We start from the raw sequence: 23414 nt of genomic DNA, 5'->3' as shown, positions 1-23414 counted from the left end.
TCACTAGAGATCAGCGGTGACATCACTGAGAATACAGTCTATCCATCACTAGAGATCAGCGGTGACATCACTGAGAATACATCCTATCCATCACTAGAGATCAGCGGTGACATCACTGAGAATACATCCTATCCATCACTAGAGATCAGCGGTGACATCACTGAGAATACAGCCTATCCATTCACTAGAGATCAGTGGTGACATCACTGAGAATACAGTCTATCCATCACTAGAGATCAGCAGTGACATCACTGAGAATACAGCCTATCCATCACTAGAGATCAGCAGTGATATCACTGAGAATACAGCCTATCCATCACTAGAGATCAGCGGTGACATCACTGAGAATACAGCCTATCCATCACTAGAGATCAGCAGTGACATCACTGAGAATACAGCCTATCCATCACTAGAGATCAGCAGTGACATCACTGAGAATACAGCCTATCCATTCACTAGAGATCAGTGGTGACATCACTGAGAATACAGTCTATCCATCACTAGAGATCAGCAGTGACATCACTGAGAATACAGCCTATCCATCACTAGAGATCAGCAGTGATATCACTGAGAATACAGCCTATCCATCAGTAGAGATCAGCGGTGACATCACTGAGAATACAGCCTATCCATCACTAGAGATCAGCGGTGACATCACTGAGAATACATCCTATCCATCACTAGAGATCAGCGGTGACATCACTGAGAATACAGCCTATCCATCACTAGAGATCAGCAGTGACATCACTGAGAATACAGCCTATCCATCACTAGAGATCAGCAGTGACATCACTGAGAATACAGCCTATCCATTCACTAGAGATCAGTGGTGACATCACTGAGAATACAGTCTATCCATCACTAGAGATCAGCAGTGACATCACTGAGAATACAGCCTATCCATCACTAGAGATCAGCAGTGATATCACTGAGAATACAGCCTATCCATCAGTAGAGATCAGCGGTGACATCACTGAGAATACAGCCTATCCATCACTAGAGATCAGCGGTGACATCACTGAGAATACAGCCTGACCGTTCCTATCCATTGGGCCTTATTTACACATTACTCACAAATAGCTCAGATGTGCACAGAAAACAATGTGTAAATGCCTTTGTACTGTATTTGTCTTGTACAGGTCTTCCAGTTGTGTTATCCAAAGAAGTAGAATCAGTTCTTGTAGGAGCGGCCATCCTAGGAGCCTGTGCCTCTGGCGACTTTACATCCATCAGGGTAAGTAAATGGTTCTCCGAAATAACATTTACGTATGATGAATTTACATTTTGAAAAATGTCCTCCATACCCCTAAGTTCCAGAGCTGTACTCACTATTCTGCTGGTGGGGTCACTGTGTACATACATTACATTACTGATCCTGTACTGATCCTGAGTTATATCCTGTATTATACTCCAGAGCTGTACTCACTATTCTGCTGGTGAGGTCACTGTGTACATACATTACATTACTTATCCTGTACTGATCCTGAGTTATATCCTGTATTACACCCCAGAGCTGTACTCACTATTCTGCTGGTGAGGTCACTGTGTACATACATTACATTACTTATCCTGTACTGATCCTGAGTTATATCCTGTATTATACTCCAGAGCTGCACTCTCTATTCTGCTGGTGAGGTCACTGTGTACATACATTACATTACTTATCCTTTACTGATCCTGACTTATATCCTGTATTATACCCCAGAGCTGCACTCACTATTCTGCTGGTGAGGTCACTGTGTACATACATTACATTACTGACCCTGTACTGATCCTGAGTTATATCCTGTATTATACTCCAGACCTGTACTCACTATTCTGCTGGTGAGGTCACTGTGTACATACATTACATTACTTATCCTGTACTGATCCTGAGTTATATCCTGTATTATACTCCAGAGCTGTACTCACTATTCTGCTGGTGAGGTCACTGTGTACATACATTACATTACTTATCCTGTACTGATCCTGAGTTATATCCTGTATTATATTCAAGAGCTGTACTCACTATTCTGCTGGTGAGGTCACTGTGTACATACATTACATTACTTATCCTGTACTGATCCTGAGTTATATCCTGTATTATACTCCAGAGCTGAACTCACTATTCTGCTGGTGAGGTCACTGTGTACATACATTACATTACTGATCCTGTACTGATCCTGAGTTATATCCTGTATTATACTCCAGAGCTGTACTCACTATTCTGCTGGTGGGGTCACTGTGTACATACATTACATTACTGATCCTGTACTGATCCTGAGTTATATATCAGACAGGAGGCTCATATCTTATGCATTAATCTTCCTTTATTAATGCCCATAGCAGAAATTCAAAACTCTTTTGATGAATTTTTACTAAAACTTTAAAGAACCACTTAAAACTACAACTCCCAGCAGTCCATAGGGTGTATTGACCAATCCCTGGTCAGGATGCTTGGTATATAAAGGACTGCTTCCATCGTCTCCTCCTCTTTCTTTCTGCTCATAGCAGAACTTCAGATAAGTATTATCAATGTTGTTTGACTGTCTGGGCATTTCAAGTATAGGTCTGTATTCTATAATACAGTCCTCCCTGTTGCCCTGTGTGTTTTTCATTCTTTTCATTCCATTTTTCATTCCATTTGTTATTACATTCTATTCATTATATTTGCGATTATATTATCTATTATTTCTATACTGCGCCCTTTTACACCCACTTCGGGGTTTTTCTTTTTCCTGTCAGCGGCACACGCCGCCCCTGTGCGGCGCCTGTCACAAGTCAAATCTCTCCTTCTTCAGCGCCATCTTCGGCACCATTTTATTTACCTATCTTCTTCTTCTTCCTCCTTTTCGCGCTCGCTCCGCGCGGAGGGGAGGTAGGCGTGTCTTAGCCAGTTAGCTCGTCCTATCTGTGCACAGTGAGCGGTAATCTCGCGAGATTTCGCCGCTCTGCGATTTTTCAACACTCCTCCCTGCATCGCAATCTCCAGTTCAGTGAGATCGGCGTGAGGGACGGAGCCTGGACTAGTTGTTGCTGTACATTCGGTATTTACTGGGAATTTATTCCCTATTACCCCTACTGCCCCAGCTTACCTCTATAAAGCCCTTGTAGTTTCTAACTGCTACAGTCCCTGGGTACATTCACATACCCCATACTGACTAGCATTATGGCAGATGACAATACTACCAGTTCCCCCAGGGGAGAGGATCCTTCCTTAGATGCACCCCTTTACCTGACTGCTGCCCAGATCCAAGATCTGATAAATAAATCAGTGCAAGCAGCGATGTCCTCTGTCCTACCCCCCAAAAGTTCGCAGCATCCTGCACATACTTCTCAAAAACCCTCATGCAGTGGCGAACCACCCTATAAAAAGGGTAAAGCGTCTCAAAAACGCAATCATACCATCATGGTATCCGACTCCCCGGCAGGGGAAGTAAATTGTATGCACCAGGCAGTTCCCGAACCGGCCTGCCGACCCACTTTGCCTCCAGACTCTAATAGACCCCTGGGCCCCGGGGAGTTGCGTAAGCAGGGGCAACGATCCGCTAGACGGACCAAACCGGATTCATTTGTAGATTCTACAGATGAAGAATCCTCCGCGGAATCCGAAGTGGCTGATGCCAATGAGTCTGACGATGCAATTGAGGATAGTGGGCATATGGCGATCCCTGAGGACGCTAACCCTGTACCCCAGGGTGACATCGTGTTAGACTCTCGTGGAGAGCCTTTCTTTGACCCAGAGGCTATAACCCATCCACGCTCTGGAGACTGGGCTCCCACCCCTGAAGTGTCCCAATATATTGAACATTGGGCTCGCAGGTCAGTGGATAAGGCTAACCGCAACAAGTTAAAGGCGGAATGCCCCCGACCATGCATACCCAAGAAGGTGGTGCTGACGCCCGAAATTGATCCCATACTCTTACGATACCTCACTAAACATGGAAAATATTCCAAGAAGGGTATCGAGAGGTCCTTCAGGACCATCCAGGATCGAATCTTGGACCTCTTCGGTCCTGTCACCATGATCCTCAATCTATCAGAACAGGCGGCGGCAACCGATCAACCGATCGATCTGCTGCAACTTAGAGGTTGGGCCCAAAGAGCAGTATGTTTGCTCGGGTGTGCAAACACCACTTGTGCGACTGAACGTCGACGATCCATCTTGATGAGACTTGACCCACAACTCTCTCACTTAGCGGAGACTGAACCCGGACCCGCTGCCGAGGGCCTTCTCTTCGGAGATACCCTTATTAAAGACATCAATAAGATGGTCGGGCTGTATACCAGCCTTGACAAAGCCCAAACATCCCTTAAGAAATCGAGTTCGGCTAAGGTTTTCACAACGGCCGGCAGAAGCAGGAGCCGATCTGCCGGCCGCAACTACAATACTAGACCGTACAACAGAGCCCCAGCTCCTCAGTACAACCAGGCTCCTCAACCCTACCCTGTGCCAGTCGCACAATCTTCACCCTTCTTTCCACCCCGTGGACGCCCTTGGAGAGGACGTGGAGGAAGAGGCTACCCCCGCTCCAGGCATACTACTGGTGAGTACAACACACCTGAGTTCTTTTCCCACTCCCGTAGGGGGCAGACTGCAACATTTTATCCACGCATGGTCAGCAATTACTGCAGACGCATGGATACTCCGGACAGTGGCAGGGTATCAGATAGAATTCTGTTCCCTACCAGACTTAACTTCAATTCCACACCCCATCCGGTTCTCCGAACTAAACGTTGCTCTTATAGACAACGAATTACAGGACCTTCTGTCCAAACAAGCGGTGATGGAGGTGGACCCCCTTTCCCCGGGGTTCCTCAGCAACCTCTTTCTGGTCAAAAAGAAAGGGGGAGGTTATCGCCCCGTCATAAACTTGCGAAATCTCAATCAACATGTCGTTTATCGACATTTCAAGATGGAAGGCATCCACCTTCTACGAGACCTTCTACAACCGGGAGACTGGTTGGTGAAGGTAGATCTGAAGGACGCATATCTCACGGTTCCCGTACATCAGGCTTCCCAACACTTCCTACGTTTCCTGTGGAGGGCCAGAATGTGGCAATTTACTTGCCTACCCTTCGGTCTCTCGTCCGCCCCATGGTGTTTCACCAAACTTCTGAAACCGGTGGTGGCAGCCCTAAGGAGCAGGGGAGTGAGATTGATTATATATCTAGACGACCTGCTCATCATGGCTCGTTCCAAACCTCAAGCGGAGGAACATGCTGGCTGGACGGTTCAATTGTTACAACACTTAGGGTTCATCATCAATCACGAGAAGTCAGTTCTCGTCCCAACTCGGGAGATGGAATTTTTGGGATTCTTGGTGGACACCGATCATGCTGTCCTCAAATTACCCAAAGCCAAGCTGACCACCATCCGCAAGGAAATCAAGACCGTGTTACACAAACGACGAGTGTCGTTACGTGTGCTAGCACGCCTGGTCGGACTTTTATCAGCCTCCATACAGGCCATATTTCCCGCCCCTCTCCATTATCGGGCCCTTCAGAGGCTCAAGTCGCTACATTTGCGACGAGGGCTCCGTTACGCGGACGAAGTTCCCCTATGTCCGGAAACCGTAGTGGAACTTCGGTGGTGGTTACGTCATGCCGTCGAATGGAACGGCAAGACCATCTTCAATCCCACTCCAGACTTCATTTTGGAGTCGGATGCGAGCCGGCACGGTTGGGGTGCTCGATGCGGTCTCTCTTCAACAGGAGGGACATGGTCCGCAGAGGAGTCTCTGCTGCACATCAATGCGCTGGAGCTTCTGGCAGCATTTTTTGCCATCAGGAGCCTTCTACCTCGAGTATCCAATTGCTGTGTATTGTTGCGCATGGACAATATGTCTGCGGTCCAATATGTCAATCGATTGGGAGGTCCCAGGTCCAGAGTACTTGCAGACCTCGCGAGAGAGCTTTGGCATTTTTGCCTTGCCCGCAACATTGTCCCCATAGCGGAATACATTCCGGGGATTTCCAATATAGTGGCGGACTGGAACTCACGCTACCTGACAGATTCCAGCGATTGGCGACTGGACCGATTAGTTTTTCAGTCCATTTGCCGCCTGTGGGGTCCTCTCTCTATGGACCTGTTCGCCTCCCGACTCAATCATCAACTGCCCCGTTTTTACAGCTGGAGGCCGGATCCAGAAGCCTACGCGGTAGACGCCTTCCGCCACATATGGCCCCGGGGGACGCACTATGCATTCCCACCGTTCTCAATGATCCTCAGGGTGCTTTTACAGGTGACGAACCTGAAGGCGTTGGTGGTGGTGATCACGCCCTGGTGGCCGACACAGCCATGGTTTCCCCTTCTTCTGGGGATGACTGTGGATTTTCCCAGATTGCTCCCTCAGCTCCCTCATCTCCTGTCCAATCCGACAGGGGATCTTCATCCTCTGATCACAGACCACACCCTGCATCTCCTCGCATGGTTGGTTTCGGGGTGCCAGACACGGATAAAGACCTTTCAAGATCAGCTAGGGACCTCCTTGCCTTGGCCTGGGCCCCCGGGACTAGATCGGCATATCGATCAGCCTGGAGACTCTGGGTACGTTGGTGTGATCAACGGCAAGTTGATCCCGTTCAGGCACCTGTGTCTGTAGTGGCCAACTATTTGGCGGATTCTTTTGAATCCGGGAAATCTTATAGTTCTATCAATGTGTACCGATCTGCAATCTCTGCTTATCACACCCCAGTGGATTCCCTACCAGTAGGCAAACACCCCTTAGTATGTCGCCTCCTGAGAGGCGTTAAATTTAAACGTCCTCCTCGCCCCAAGTATCAAGCCACCTGGGACGTATCTAAAGTCCTATCCATGTTTTCGGCATGGGAGGACAATGACACACTTTCTCTGAAATTGCTGTCCTTCAAGCTTACGGTGCTTCTCTGTTTGATCTCCATTAAACGCGTATCGGACGTTCGGGCTTTAGATATCTCCAGGCGACAATTCTCGCCATTAGGAGTTAAATTCTCTGTCGTACGTAGGACAAAAACCGGACTTCATTCTGTTTTCTATCCTTCTTTTCCCGCACATCCACGCTTGTGCGTGGTCCGCTGTCTTCAATCATATGAGTCTCAGACTGCTTTGCTACGTTCCTCGGAATCCTCCCAACTCCTCATCTCTTACGTGCGCCCTCACCAACCGGTGACTTCAGCCACTCTAGCACGGTGGGTACGCTCTGCCATGGACATGGCAGGGATTGACGTTTCCCTGTTCGGGGCCCACTCGACCAGAGGTGCGATGGCTACTAAAGTGGTCACCGCGGGAGGTTCCCTGGCAGACCTCTTAATGGCAGCGGATTGGTCTTCAGAGGACACCTTCCGTCACTTTTATTTTAGACCGGAGGAACACATATCTATGTCAATTTTGTAATTTTTCTGTCATGTATTTATATCATTTTGTGTCATTCTTATGTCTAGCTTTGAACTTGCATAAGATATGAGCCTCCTGTCTGATATATAAATCTAGATTTTCCTAGCTTGTGACGGAAAATATTAGTTATATGAAGACAGGAGGCGAGTATCTTCCCACCCGACCCAACCCTGTCATGGTATTCCTTTTCTTCTCAGGATACTGAAGACGGCGCCCTACATGTCGGAGGCTGAGGTGTTCCGGAAATTTTCCTACTCGTTATGGTGTCCCCGTTGGGACATGGTTTCGGCCGGTGATTCAAGGTCTTATGGAATCGGTTTGGGTTCTACCGTGATTCCAGGTTCAAGTTACGGCTACGATTTTCGCATCAAGAAAGAGGAGGAGACGATGGAAGCAGTCCTTTATATACCAAGCATCCTGACCAGGGATTGGTCAATACACCCTATGGACTGCTGGGAGTTGTAGTTTTAAGTGGTTCTTTAAAGTTTTAGTAAAAATTCATCAAAAGAGTTTTGAATTTCTGCTATGGGCATTAATAAAGGAAGATTAATGCATAAGATACTCGCCTCCTGTCTTCATATAACTAATATTTTCCGTCACAAGCTAGGAAAATCTAGATTTATATCCTGTACTGTTATGAAGTACTCAGTGAGTGGTGATTTCAGTATGGAATGGTCCAGGGTGTATTCTGGTTCTTCCTTTCTTCTATATACCTCAGTAGTGTCCTGTATTGGGTGTTGTATGGTTCTGGATTGGACGTTGCGGGGGTTGCGTTAGGTTAGACATCTGGTTCTGAGTAAATCCTGTAATCCTGCACCCTCAGTAATGTGACCTCTCTCTGTGTTTTTCCTCTGTAATTTGTTTATATGCAGATTTTTTTTCCTTTTCTGAGATTTAAATACAGATTTGTTTCTTTTCCACTGGTCGGTATAAACTCTGAGCAGATCTGCGGTATAATAACCTCCGGCAGTCACTCTCTGGACTATAAATGCTCATATATAAAACTGAATTGGTGGTTAGTGCTGAGTAAATAGAACCTGATTATATAATATAACAAAATTGGTTAAAAAATGTTCTTGTATACATTGGAAGGTGCTTGTTATGTGCGCGGAGCTAATAACACTGCGCGCCTACAGAGGGTTCATGCTTTCTTCTGTATAAGTAATGTAATGTATGTACACAGTGACCCCACCAGCAGAATAGTGAGTACAGCTCTGGAGTATAATACAGAATATAACACAGGATCAGTACAGGATAAGTAATGTAATGTATGTACACAGTGACCCCACCAGCAGAATAGTGAGTACAGCTCTGGAGTATAATACAGGATATAACACAGGATCAGTACAGGATAAGTAATGTAATGTATGTACACAGTGACCTCACCAGCAGAATAGTGAGTACAGTTCTGGAGTATAATACAGGATATAACTCAGGATCAGTACAGGATAAGTAATGTAATGTATGTACACAGTGATCTCACCAGCAGAATAGTGAGTACAGCTCTGGAGTATAATACAGGATATAACTCAGGATCAGTACAGGATAAGTAATGTAATGTATGTACACAGTGATCTCACCAGCAGAGTAGTGAGTACAGCTCTGGAGTCTGGCCACTAGAGGGAGCATCTTCCTGTGAGTCTGCTGAGTGTGGAGGAAGTCGTTTGCTGGATTGTTTGGTGTGTGTGCGCTCTGAGCTCTGCCGTGTCATCTGTGCCGGACAACGTTCTTCCTTCCCCAGAGGGAGAGCGTGTGTTCAGGCATGAGCGAGGAGAGGAGAACCCCAACACCTGCCCCCCGAATCAGGTCCGCGGGGGGCAGGGGGAGCCAGCGACCAGGTGTGGAGGGACCAGCGTCAGGAAGTGCATCAGAGGTCTCCGGGTTGAGGCGCTGTGCCAGGAGGTGCAGCGATGCATCTCCAGCCACCCCTGAACCCGTAGAGACAAAGAGCAGCCGCAAGGCTGGCCCTGCAAGTTGTGGGACTACAAGTGCAAGAAGTTCCGGAAGCACAGGTACTGTGACAACAAGGCCTGACAATGTGGACTGTGATACTCCTCCTGGAGCAAAGCTAAATGCCCACGGATGTGTGGAGGAGGATTGGGGGATGCCTAGGGCCCGGGAGTCTGGAGTCCCCCATAACTCTCGTGTGGCAGAACACATCCGTGATATGAGGAAGCAAGGGGCAGCTTGTATAGGCTCCAGGAGGAGGTACGGGAAGCAAAAGCCCTGATGGAAACTGCGGCCAAACGACAGAAAGCTGAGCTGTCAGCCCGGATTAAACAGCTGAAAAATGAAATAAGGATACTGGAGAAGAAGAGAACTTTTATTTTAGAGAACAGCGGGCCATTTAGGGAAAAACTTTTAAATGAAGACCGCTTTCATACAATGGAGAGAGAGAAGCAGAGACGGCTGAGGGGGCTTCAGCCACGGGTGGAGGAGGAAGGAGACGCTGCGGAGGCCGATAATGTTGAGCCAAATCCACCCGGGGGTCTGCAACATCTGACCCCATACAGTGGGCTCCCTGCAGGGCAAGTGGCGATGTCATCTGGCCGTGGCTCTGGTGGTTCGGGGGATGAGAGCAGCACCAGTTACCAGGGAGGGGCGCTGATGGCCCAGATCCAGCTCCTGGAGTCCCCAGGTCGCCTCCAGGACTTCACGTTTGGGGATGAGTTACCAGAGGAGGCACCTGGGGGAAGGAAAAAGAAGCTAAAGAAGACCAAGCTCCAGGAGCAGGTAACATTTGTATATACCCCCCTCCCTGAGCCCCCCGGACTGGCCGCAGGGTCAGCTCACTGTGTGAACCCCATTTCTCAGCCCAGCCTGAGTTCTGCTGTGGACTCAGTGCAGGAGAGTGGGGAGAGTATGGAGTCTAGTGTGGCGGTGAGCTCCATCGCTGTTTGTAGTAACAGCGGTTTAGCAGACAATGTATCGGCTGTGAGGTCGGACAGTGATATTTGCCCAGCGATGGGCATGGATGGCTCTAGCACATTGGGCTGCTCCCTAACGGGAGGGGGGGGCGGCTTTGTGCCAGAGTCAGCTGTGGGAGCTCCGGTGGCTCTGAGCGTTGGCACTGCTGTTCCTTTGGAGCAGCGGTGTCATCGTGAAAGAGCTGCTGGGGCCAAGATGTCTTCGCCTCCCAGAAAGACTGGACTAAAACCTTTATTTTGTATTGGCGCCGCTTATCCAGAACAGCGGCGCCCAGGAGCAGAAAACTCCAGTACTGATGAGGCGGAGGGTACCAGTAAAAACAGGGCTGGGGCCACTAATAAACAGGCTAGGCAGGCTTCCCGGTCCTTGTATAAAGGACCGGTGACCTGTCCTGTGGTGGTGGCTCCAGCTCTGGTACCCAGTGATGCTGATGGTACACTCTCTGCACCAGAACGCACCGGTCCAGCCAGTATGAATGAGGAGGTTAATGTTGGAGTGAATTGTAGTATGGGCTGTAGCACGGGTGGAGGTATGGGGGGCACATTAGCTAAAACATGTGACAATGGTTTGGGTATGGATTATGTGGAGGAGGGTGGTGAAGGGGCACAGATTAGTGGTGGGGATGTAGGGCCTGGTCCAGTTGCACCCCCAGCGGTGGCAGCACCGGTACGCAGCTACGCAAATGTCACCGCTGGGGGGAGGGGGGCACCTTCCTCGTCTTCTGGCTCTGGGGGGGGCAATTTGCAGCAGCGTCTCCTGGGGGCCTTAAGGAGAGGGGAGAGATCAATCAATGTAGAGGGTAGGGAGGTTGATCTATCCTTTTGGATAGAAAGACATGGTCTTTCAGCCTTCCGAGAGGAAAGAGGGGGGGATACTGTGTGGTCCCTCCCAACAGCCGGGCCAGGTGGTCTCCGAAGGAATGTGGTCCGGCTGAGGTGGAGAGGCAGTGATACATGTCCTCCAAGATCTAAAGTTGTTGAGCTTCTGCTGAAGTTGGGCTTTAAGGCAGCTGACATCTACGCCTTGATACATCCTTATGGTACCCCTGAGTTCGATATCAGCTTTGTTTGGCCAGAGGGGCTTGAGCTCTTCTGGTCGAATTATGAGCTGGTAAAGAATGAGCCCGGCTGGCGAGACTTTGCCATTCAGGCGGTGTCTCACCAAAACAATGTCAAGAAAGTGACCGTTTTAACCCGTAACGAATCACTTTCTTGTATTGACATCATGACGTGGCTAGGTCGGTATGGAGAGGTGGTGGAGGTCCCAAAAAAGAACAGGGATGAATATGGCATCTGGTCAGGGGCCTGGACGTTTATGGTCAAGCTTAAGCTTTCAGGAAACACCGTTACCCATATACCATCTGCGACCTTCCTCGGAAGGGATCGTATCCAGATCTTTTACCAGGGTCAGCCGAAGCTCTGTCACAGATGTGGTGACCCCACACATTTTAGTGCCAATTGCACTGTGCAGAAGTGCACTCTGTGTGGGGAAATAGGCCATCTCGCTGCATCTTGTGCAGAGATTAGGTGTCACCTGTGTGGTGACTTAGGTCACCCATTCAGTCGCTGCCCTCGTTCCTTTGTCAACGCGGTTGTTGCCCCAGTGGGGGTAAGCCATGAGGTGAACTCTGCTGGGGGGATGGCTGGCGGGGATGAAGGGGTGCAGGGGCCAGGGAAGAAAAGTAAGCAGAAGACGCCTGCCCAACTGAGGCGTCTCAAGAAGCGTCAAAGGGATAGGGAGATTCGGGAGTCACAGGAGCATCAGCCAGCTGAGGTGGCTTCTGATCCTGTCCCTGCGACCAGTGTTACTGCTGAGGCCCTGGGGGATAGTGAACTGGATGAGGAGACTGGAAGGATCCACAAAGAGGAGGATACTGTCTCCTCGCTGTCCTCCCATGGTGGGAGCGCGGATGAGGACAGAGGGAGATGGGCAGAAACAAAGCGGGGTACTCGGAGGAATAAGAAAAAGGGAGATTTAAAATCTTCTCCCACCCGCCAGATGCCAAAGGAAGGTACAACTGATCTCCCTCTGATTGGTCTCTCCAACCGGTTCCGAGCCCTCCGCGACATTTCCTCTTCGGAGGAGGGGGTGGCTGGGGGTGAGGTTCCGGATGTTGCGGTGGGGCTCACAGGAGACGCTGAGTCCTCTCTCCCTGGGGAATCTATGTCTTCAGGGGGGGAGACAGGCCCAGAGTCAGGGGACGAGGAAAATGTATATAAAGGGAAAATGGACACATCTATTTCACTTAAAAGGGGTAAACCATCATCTGATGAGGAGGGTGGTGGGGTGGATGGGAAGGATGGTGGGAAAAAGAAAGCTGTCTAACTCAATCACCCTTGATGGCGGCACCCTCTCCGTTGACCCTGGCATCCATTAATGTTGCCAGCATAAAGTCAGATACGGCTCGATTTGCGGCCTATGATTTTTTTGCCCATATTAATGCTGATATTTTATTTTTGCAGGAGACCAGGCTAACAGATATGTCATCTATCTACAAGGCTAAAAGAGAGTGGAGGAATGGGCCCTCCTACTGGTCTCTTGGGGCCGAGCCGTATAGCGGAGTGGCGGTCCTTTTTACCGCAGCGGTAGAATGCCGACGGGTTATCGAGTTAGAAATGGGGAGGTGCCTGATCTTAGATGTCCTCATGAAGGGACAAGAACTTCGCCTTATTAACATCTACGGCCCACAGTCTAAGTGGGACCGGAAGTGTCTCTTTATGAGGATCAAGCCCTATCTTTTTACAAGTCGGCAGGTGGTCTTTGGAGGGGATTTTAATGCTGTCACGAGGCCCCAAGACAGGGGAGGTGCCAGAGACAAGCTGACTTATGATAGCGTCGCCCTTAATAGCATAGCGAGTGAGGCTCGCCTGGTGGATGTCCACATCCGGCACACCCCAGGCCACGCGGGATTCACCTATCATAGGGGTAGTTGTAGGTCTAGGATAGACAGGTTTTATTTAAAGGAGGAGGCCGTCTCTTCAGCAGTATCTGTTGCTGAGGTGGAGTTCTCCGATCACTGTTTAATTTTGTTTTCTCTGAATGTCGCAGAGACCCCCCGGATGGGCAGAGGCTATTGGAAGCTGAATTCGTCTCTCTTGGAAGAAGCGGAGATAAGACAGTCCTTTGAGGATTTTCTTCAGAGCCAGGTACCATTGCTGGGCCTTTGTAGCAGTAAGTCAGAGTGGTGGGAGATCTTCAAGGAAAGGGTTGCGAGATTCTTCCGCCAGCTCTCGGGCCTCAGAAGCCTAAACAGGTACCGTTTGTACCAGGACCTGAGGAAGAAACTTGAGAACCTTGTCTCGACTGGAGGTAGCCGAGAGGATATCTCCAGAGTGAAATCCTTGCTGATGAGGTGTCAGTACGATAGGCACGCATCTTTGGTTTTTGAGAGGGATTACGGGAAGTACCGCTCGCCTGACCCTTACAGAAACTGCAAGATGTCAGTGAATAGTAAAATAGTCTCAGGACTGATTGATAGTACGGGATCCTTGAAAAGGTCCAGATCAGGGATCTTGGAGGTCGTCAGATCCTTCTACTCGCACCTCTTGGGAAGGAAGGATCTAGATCGAGATAAGGTATCAGCTTTCTTGGCTGAAACCGTCCCTGAACCAGGAGTAGACCCCTCTCTTGACGTTTTGACAGAGATGATCCGGGAAGAGGAAGTCAGGATGGCTATTGATGGGCTTGCCCTCAAGAAGTCACCCGGTCCGGATGGCTTAACATCTGAGTTCTATAAGACCTTTAAGGACACTTTGGTTCCCCTCTTGACTGCGGTTTTTAATGAGTGTCTATCCTCGGGCACTCTGCCAAAGTCAATGAGGAGGTCAGCGCTGATCATCCTGTCAAAGGGTAAAGACCCGTTCCACATTGAGAATTGGCGTCCCATAGCGCTTCTCAATGTGGACCGAAAGATTCTGGCAAAAGTGCTGTTTAACCGGCTGGTGGAGTTTGCACCCCGGCTCCTTTCGGGGGCTCAGAATTGCTCTGTTCCGGGCCGCAGTACATTTAGTGCTGTGCTCAGTGTCCGAGAGGCTGTGGAGCAGGGTAGGGCTGGCCACTGGAAGGGGTACTTGCTGTCCTTGGATCAGGCAAAAGCGTTTGATCGGGTTAACCATGAGTACCTCTGGTCTGTTCTTCTGAGATATGGCCTGCCGGGGGGGTTTGTTGATTGGCTTAAGATCTTGTACGCAGGGGCAGAGAGTTTCCCGCTTGTGAATGGTTGGATTGGCCGCTCTTTTGAGGTTGGGTCTGGCGTCCGTCAGGGTTGTCCTTTGAGCCCGTTGCTGTACGTGTTTGCAGTTGATCCTTTCCTTAGGAGGATTGATTGTGGACCGTTGGCGGGGGTGAGAATGGACCTGGCGGTGCCGGATTTGGCTCTGAGGGCGGTAGCGTATGCTGATGATGTCACCGTGTTTGTCTCCTCACAAGAGGAAGGCCAATGGGTGATGTCAGAGGTGGACCGCTACTCGGAGGCATCCGGGTCCAAGATCAACCGGGATAAGTGCGAGAGTCTCTGGCTGGGAGGGGGAGATCCTAGTTTTGATCTCCCGGACGCCCTTCCAGGGCCCCAGGAATCTGCAAAAGTTCTCGGCATCGAATTTGGCCAAGGGGATTACCCCAAACAAAACTGGGACAGCAGGCTTAAGATCGCCGCTCAGAAGGTGGATCAGTGGAAGGGTTGGTCTTTGACCCTCCGGGAAAGGGTTAACCTGATCAAAACATTCCTGCTCCCTTTACTGATATACCTGGGCAGTGTATGCATGTTGCCAGAACCTCTTTGGACCCGGGTCTACAGTGTGTTCTTCCAGATGTTATGGGGGAACAGACTGAACCTAGTGAAGAGGGAGGTTACTTACCGTACGAGGAGACTAGGGGGGTTGTGTATGGTCAACCCTGTGGTGTTCCTAGTGAATACCTTTCTTAAGACCAATATAGCAAACCTCTGGTCAGAGAGGGCTCCTCCGTGGGTATCCTCCTGTAGGGGATGGTTTCAGCCTTTCTTCCAGGAATGGGAGACAGGAGGGCAAGTGAAGGATCTTCGCACACCACACGGGCATCTCCCGGCTTATGCTACCCCGGTTCTGAAGGTTATTCGTCGGTGGGGTCTGGGGATGTGGGAGATTAGGACTCTGTCGAGGAAATTTCTTGACAAGAGGGTCCTGTCTTCTCATTTCCAGAGGCCATTGGCGCTCAAGGACTGCCCAAGTCGGGATCTGGAGGTGGGTTTAGAGCTTTTGAATTCTATCAGGATCCCCTTGAAGTTTTGGGACTTGACTTGGCGCTGCTTCCATGGGAAACTGTGTGTGAGGGACAATCTGAAGTGCAGGAGCTCTGATGACCGGGGATGTCCCCGCGAAGAGTGTGGAGGCATGCTGGAAAGCATGGAGCATTTTCTGCTTCATTGTCCCTTTAACACAGAGGTTTATAACAGGGTGGGCGCTTCCATTGGTTATCCTCGGCTGGCCAGTCTATCCTATGCGGAATGGGCCTATGGGGCATTCAGAAACCTTGGAGGCTGGGACCGGTGCACTTTATTCCTAGTCAGCTCAGTGGTTAGGTACTACACGTGGAACGCACGGTGTTTAGTGTCGACGCAGCGTAAAATCCTCCCTGTGGATGTGGTGGTTAGGAACATTCTCGGTGACCTGGTGAAGGTGCGTTCTCTGGAGTACGAGAGGCTGGGTGCTGGCAGGGCCTCTCGTCTATGGAGGGGCTCTGCCTTTAAAGTGCCTTAGCCTGTTGTCCCCCCCTGGTGGTGGGCTGATGCTGGCACATTAGTCTTTTTGTTTTGAGCAGTTGGTTTATGGTAATATAGGGCTTGCAGGCACTGAACTTGAGCTTTAGGGGTTTGTTGTTTGGCTTATAGTGTTATATGTATTTGTTATTGTATTTATTGTTGTAGTCTATTTGTATACTTATGTATTGTATATATTGTTAGTCTGTGTATATTTTATGTAATGTATATATTGTATATATTGTGTGATGCCACCTGGGGTTTGGGTTTAGTTTAGGTTGGGTGGTGGGTTAAAAAGGGGGGAGGGGGTTTGTATGGGACTTTTATATATACAGAAAATCCTGGACTGGTTCATGGACGTCTGGTAACATGTACTGGGGGCATGGGATGCGGGACCAGCTCAGGGCCAAAAAAAAAAAAAAAAAAAAAAAAGTGGTGTTATTTTGTTTGTGTTGGGTTTTATTATTTTGTATATATTATTATTATTGTTGTTGTTGTTATTCTTTTTGGTATATTACTGGTATTGGGTTTTTGGTTTTGCAACTGGGCCAGGAAATTCACATTTAGTATTAGTGTATATAGTTTATTAGTATGGTATGGGTATTATGGGTATTATAGGAATATGTCTTTTGTAAATATTGTATATATTTGTTTGTGTGCAGGAATGAGTGTGGGGTGGACCGGTGTTGTATTTTATGCTATTGTGTTGGTTTTATGATCATTATATTGAAATGTTCTGTCGGATATGATATGTTTATGTTTTGTAATTTTTTTATTGTTATGTTTGAAATTTTAATAAAAGATCTACAGGATATAACTCAGGATCAGTACAGGATAAGTAATGTAATGTATGTACACAGAGACCTCACCAGCTTAATAGCAAGTACAGCTCTGGAGTATAATACAGTCTTTGGCTTTCCAAGCATGCTGCAATTTGTAGTTTTGCAACAGCTGGAGGCACACTAGTTGAAAAACACTGCCTTATGTTGTAGAGTAACTAGAAATGAACTGAAACTGATGATGGAGTCACCCTTTAAGTCACCAGTTATAGCAGAGTTTTTGTTGTTTTATAGCAATCCTTGGTGTATTTTTAGAGGAAAGTCCTGCAGACTCTTTCCATGGGAGAAGGTTTACACCGGTTAAATGAATTAAACTCTACGGTACCTTCCAATGACTCACGGTGACACTTGTGATTCTGCGCAGGTTGTGTTGCATACATTAAGGGCATCTGGGAAATAGAACAGCGGTAACATTGTTTATAGTCTGCACAACACATTTCTTCATCCCTATGGGTAGAGTATTGTGTAAAAAATAAAATAAAAGGTTAAAATGACGCCCAGGCCCGCTGGAGTACCAGATAATCCATACTATTAATCCTGTGTATGACCTGTACAGAGAGAGAGAGAGTCATTTCCTAGACCAGCAACGACTATAGGTTGAACCAAAGCATTGGGAGTCAACCATAAATATATACATTCAGACAACAAATCAACTTTCACTACAGTTTTGCCAGAATTGGATTCTTCAATTGGCAAAGAAAGAGGTCCAATCCTAAGGGACAAGCTGCAGAAAAGAGAGGATACTCCTCAGGGGCGGAGCCTAAAGTGGGCATTGGGTTCCCCAAAAATGGCATGTATGCAAAGACTACTCTCTGTCCTGATTGGGAGGCAGGGAAAGGGATCCCTAAAGCTGTCCCTAAGATCACTCTCCCTGCTTACTTGCCCATCTGCTTTAAACGACGGATCGACAACTTGGAGCCGGTCCCTTCCTTGTGCTAAAGTGCATGGGCGATGAAGTTAACAAAACAAACAGAACTGTAAAAAGTCGGGGAACAAGTTAGGAACATAACGGGAATACAATACCCAACAAACAGATATATAATTACAAACAAGGCGGGATATAGCATACTAACATACAGTTCAGAAACCGAAATCAAGATTAACGGCAGATATGATAATAAGAACAAGAATAGAGATGGGGTGATGAACAGGTTAACTGAATGTCAGAACATGGGTCAGGAAATTAACTCCTTAAGGACACAGGGTTTTTCCGTTTTTGCATTTTCATTTTTCTCTCATCTCCTTCAGAAAATCATAATGCTTTCAATTTTCCCCCTACAGAGCCATGTGAGAGCTTATTCTCTGCACCACCAATTGTACTTTTTAATGACATCAATCATTTCACCACAAAATTACGGCAAAACCAGAAAAAAAATATTTGTGGGGCAAAATTGGAAAAAAAAACGCCATTTTGTAACTTTTGGGGGCTTTCGATTCTATACAGTGCACTTTTCGGAAAAAAAATGACACCATATCTTTATTCTGTAGGTCCATATGGTTACAAGGATACCTAATTTATATAGGTTTTATTTTATTTTACTACTTAAAAAACATTATCACTACATGCACCAAAATTAGTATGTGTAAAATTGTCATCTTATGACCCCTAGAACTATTTTATTTTTCCGCATACATGGATAGATGAGGGCTCATTTTTTGCACCATGATCTGGAGCTTTTATCGGTACCATTTTTGTTTTGATGAGACTTTTTGATCGCTTTTTATACATTTTTTAGGGTATATAAAGTGACCAAAAAGACGCAATTTGGGCCTTTTGAATTTTTTTTACATGTACGCCTGTGACCGTGCGGTTTAATTAACATTATATTTTTATATTTCAGACATTTATGCACACGGCGATACCACATATGTTTATTTTTATTTACTTATTTTTTTTATTTTTTTTATGGGAAAAGAGCGGTGATTCAAACTTTTATTAGGGAAGGGGTTAAATGACATTTATTAACTACTTTTTGTTTTTGCAATGTTATAGCCACCATAGGGGACTATAACATGAAGTACATTGATTGCAGACACTGATCAATGCTATGCCGTAGCATTGCACTGATCGGTGCTTTGCTGCCCCAGCCTGGATCTCAGGCATGGAGCAGCAGAGCGGTAATCGGACAGCTGGAGACAAGGTAAGAAGCCTCCTGCTGTTCTCTCAGCTGTTCGGGATGCCACGATTTCACAGCGGCGGTCCGGAACAGCCCACTGAGCTAATCGGCAACACTTTTCTCCCCTTTTAGACGCCGTGGTCAACTTTGATCGCGTCATCTACAGGGTTAATACCGGACATCAGCCCAATCGGTGATGTCCGGTATTAGCTGTGGGTCCTGGCTGCTGATAGAGCTGGAGGGGGGTGTATAATTACTATATATCCTGATTCCATAGAGATAGCAGCAGTATACAGATAGAGCTAGAAGGGATGTATTAGATTAAAGATGTCCCATTAGGATGTCCATATTAACTCATAGGGGATCATGGGCAGGGGTTTGTCTAATGGAATAACCCTTTATTGGTATTTTGTATAATCCACAGATTACATAGGTGAGGATAGGAGATTAAATTATTAGCTTTTGGGTACAGGGGCTGATGTGAGGGGAGTGTATAGAGCAGCAGAGCAGTTTGGGACTATATAAGAACAGACATATAGCTGCCCCCCTCAGGCTTTCTGATTCATACCTTTAACCTTTTATGATGTGAAATGTCAATGAGGAGTCACCCAGAACCTGTACGTGGCCCCAGGATAGGTTTTAACCAGATATCTGGAATATATAATTATTCTTATTGCACACGTGTTGTCAAAACCTCATCTCATATAATTACTGCGAAAATAGAACAAAACGTGATGTACCCGAGGATCGGCCACGAGGTCATAATAACCCCTAATCCTGACACAATTGCTATGTATAGAAAAGGTTCATTGGAAATTAAGGATACAATGATTTATGAAGCCAAAAATGTTACCTGTAAATCCAGAAGGTATCTGCAATGTTTAAAGGGGACCTGCACTTTTATACCACATGAGGAATGTCACGTTTGTAACAAATGGAGTATTGTGAAGATATCAGATCAGTGGTCTCAAACTGTGGCCATTCTGATGTTGCAAAACTACAACTCTCAGCATGCCCAGACAGCCAACGGCTGTCTGTGCATGCTGGTAGTTGTAGTTCTGCAACAACTGGAGGGCTGCAGTTTGTGGACGACTGATTAAGATCACTGACCTTACACAACCTATGAAGGAATTAAATGAACTTTTGAAGCATTTACAGTACTAGACTTATGCCGCCCTCTGTGTACAATAATATAACTACTATAATACTGCTCCTATATACAAGAATATAACTACTATAATACTGCTTCCTATATACAAGAATATAACTACTATAATACTGCTCATATATACAAGAATATAACTTCTATAATACTGCTCCTATATACAAGAATATAACTACTATAATACTGCTCCTATATACAAGAATATAACTACTATAATACTGCTCCTATAAACAAGAATATAACTACTATAATACTGCCCCCTGTATACAAGAATATAACTACTATAATACTGCTCCTATATACAATAATATAACTACTATAATACTGCTTCTATATACAAGAATATAACTACTATAATACTGCTCCTACGTACAAAAATATACTATAATACTGCTCCTATATACAAGAATATAACTACTATAATACTGCTCCTATATACAAGAATATAACTACTATAATACTGCCTCCTATATACAAGAATATAACTACTATATTACTGCTCCAATATACAAGAATATAACTACTATAATACTGCCTCCTATATACAAGAATAAAACTACTATTATACTGCTCTCATATACAAGAATATAACTACTATAATACTACCTCCTATATACAAGAATATATCTACTATAATACTGCTCCTATATACAAGAATATAACTACTATAATACTGCTCCTATAAACAAGAATATAACTACTATAATACTGCCCCCTATATACAAGAATATAACTACTATAATACTGCTCCTATATACAATAATATAACTACTATAATACTGCTTCTATATACAAGAATATAACTACTATAATACTGCTCCTACGTACAAAAATATACTATAATACTGCTCCTATATACAAGAATATAACTACTATAATACTGCTCCTATATACAAGAATATAACTACTATAATACTGCCTCCTATATACAAGAATATAACTACTATAATACTGCTCCTATATACAAGAATATAACTACTATAATACTGCCTCCTATATACAAGAATATAACTACTATAATACTGCTCTCATATACAAGAATATAACTACTATAATACTACCTCCTATATACAAGAATATATCTACTATAATACTGCCCTTATATACAAAAATATAACTACTATAATACTGCCCCCTATATATATATATATATATATATAACTACTATAATACTGCATCCTATATACAAGAATATAACTACTATAATACTGCCGCCTATATACAAGAATATAACTACTATAATACTGTTCCTATATACAAGAAAATAACTACTATAATACAGCTCCTATATACAAGAATATAACTACTATAATACTGCTCCTATATGCAAGAATATAACTACTATAATACTGCTCCTATATACAAATATATAACTACTATAATACTGCTCCTATATACAAGAATATGACTACTATAACACTGCTCCTATTTACAAGAATATAACTACTATAATACTGCCCCCTATATACAAGAATATAACTACTATAATACTGCTCCTATATACAAGAATATAACTACTATAATACTGCTCCTATATAAAGGAATATAACTACTATAATACTGCCTCCTATATACAGTATAAAACTACTATAATACTGCTACTATATACAAGAATATAACTACTATAATACTGCCCCCTATATACAAGAATATAACTACTATAATACTGCTCCTATATACAAGAATATAACTACTATAATACTGCCTCCTATATACAAGAATATAACTACTATAATACTGCTCCTATATACAAGAATATAACTACTATAATACTGCCTCCTATATACAAGAATATAACTACTATAATACTGCTCCTATATACAAGAATATAACTACTATAATACTGCCCCTATATACAACAATATAACTACTATAATACTGCTCCTATATACAAGAATATAACTACTATAATACTGCCTCCTATATACAAGAATATAACTACTATAATACTGCTCCTATATACAAGAATATAACTTGTTACGCCGAGCGCTCCGGGTCCCCGCTCCTCCCCGGAGCGCTCGCTACACTTCCCTCACTGCAGCGCCCCGGTCGGTTCCACGGACCCGGGGCGCTGCGTTACCACCTCCGGCCGGGATGCGATTCGCGATGCGGGTAGCGCCCGCTCGCGATGCGCACCCCGGCTCCCGTACCTTACTCGCTCCCCGTCAGTTCTGTCCCGGCGCGCGCGGCCCCGCTCCCTAGGGCGCGCGCGCGCCGGGTCTTTGCGATTTAAAGGGCCACTGCACCGCTGATTGGTGCAGTGGTTCCAATTAGTGTTTACACCTGTGCACTTCCCTATATCACCTCACTTCCCCTTCACTCCCTCGCCGGATCTTGTTGCCCTAGTGCCAGTGAAAGCGTTCCTTGTGTGTTCCTTGCCTGTGATTCCAGACCTTCTGCCGTTGCCCCTGACTACGATCCTTGCTGCCTGCCCCGACCTTCTGCTACGTCCGACCTTGCTTCTGTCTACTCCCTTGTACCGCGCCTATCTTCAGCAGCCAGAGAGGTTGAGCCGTTGCTAGGGGATACGACCTGGTCACTACCGCCGCAGCAAGACCATCCCGCTTTGCGGCGGGCTCTGGTGAAAACCAGTAGTGACTTAGAACCGATCCTCTAGCACGGTCCACGCCAATCCCTCTCTGGCACAGAGGATCCACTACCTGCCAGCCGGCATCGTGACAGTAGATCCGGCCATGGATCCCGCTGAAGTTCCTCTGCCAGTTGTCGCTGACCTCACCACGGTGGTCGCCCAGCAGTCACAACAGATTGCGCAACAAGGCCAACAGCTGTCTCAACTGACTGTTATGCTACAACAGTTACTACCACAGCTCCAGCAATCATCTCCTCCGCCAGCTCCTGTACCTCCTCCGCAGCGAGTGGCCGCTTCTGGAATACGACTATCCTTGCCGGATAAATTTGATGGGGACTCTAAGTTTTGCCGTGGCTTTCTTTCCCAATGTTCATTACACTTGGAGATGATGTCGGACCAGTTCCCCACTGAAAGGTCTAAGGTGGCTTTCGTAGTCAGCCTGCTGTCTGGAAAAGCCCTGGCTTGGGCCACACCGCTCTGGGACCGCAATGACCCCGTCACTGCCTCTGTACACTCCTTCTTCTCGGAAATTCGAAGTGTCTTTGAGGAACCTGCCCGAGCCTCTTCTGCTGAGACTGCCCTGTTGAACCTGGTCCAGGGTAATTCTTCCGTTGGCGAGTATGCCGTACAGTTCCGTACCCTTGCTTCAGAATTATCCTGGAATAATGAGGCACTCTGCGCGACCTT

At 46.3% G+C, this 23414-nt stretch overlaps 1 protein-coding gene across 5 annotated transcripts in view; it reads left to right on the top strand.

Moving 5' to 3' along the window:
* FGGY (FGGY carbohydrate kinase domain containing) overlaps positions 1-23414 on the top strand; it is a 207520-nt gene that overhangs the window by 149748 nt on the left and 34358 nt on the right. For 3 of the 5 annotated variants that reach the window (XM_056532944.1, XM_056532945.1, XM_056532948.1), the window contains exon 14: positions 1140-1234. In XM_056532944.1, coding sequence (XP_056388919.1) covers positions 1140-1234 — 95 coding nt within the window. Of the gene's footprint in view, positions 1-1139; positions 1235-7551; positions 7889-17089; positions 17192-23414 lie in introns of those variants that run through there. The other 2 variants (XM_056532947.1, XM_056532946.1) reach the window with 2 other exon arrangements.

The sequence above is a fragment of the Hyla sarda genome, chromosome 7 (assembly GCF_029499605.1).
Source record: "Hyla sarda isolate aHylSar1 chromosome 7, aHylSar1.hap1, whole genome shotgun sequence".
NCBI classification, from domain to species: Eukaryota; Metazoa; Chordata; class Amphibia; order Anura; family Hylidae; genus Hyla; species Hyla sarda.
The sequence above is the reverse complement of the archived record's forward strand: the minus strand, read 5'-3'. Positions and strand labels throughout refer to the sequence as shown.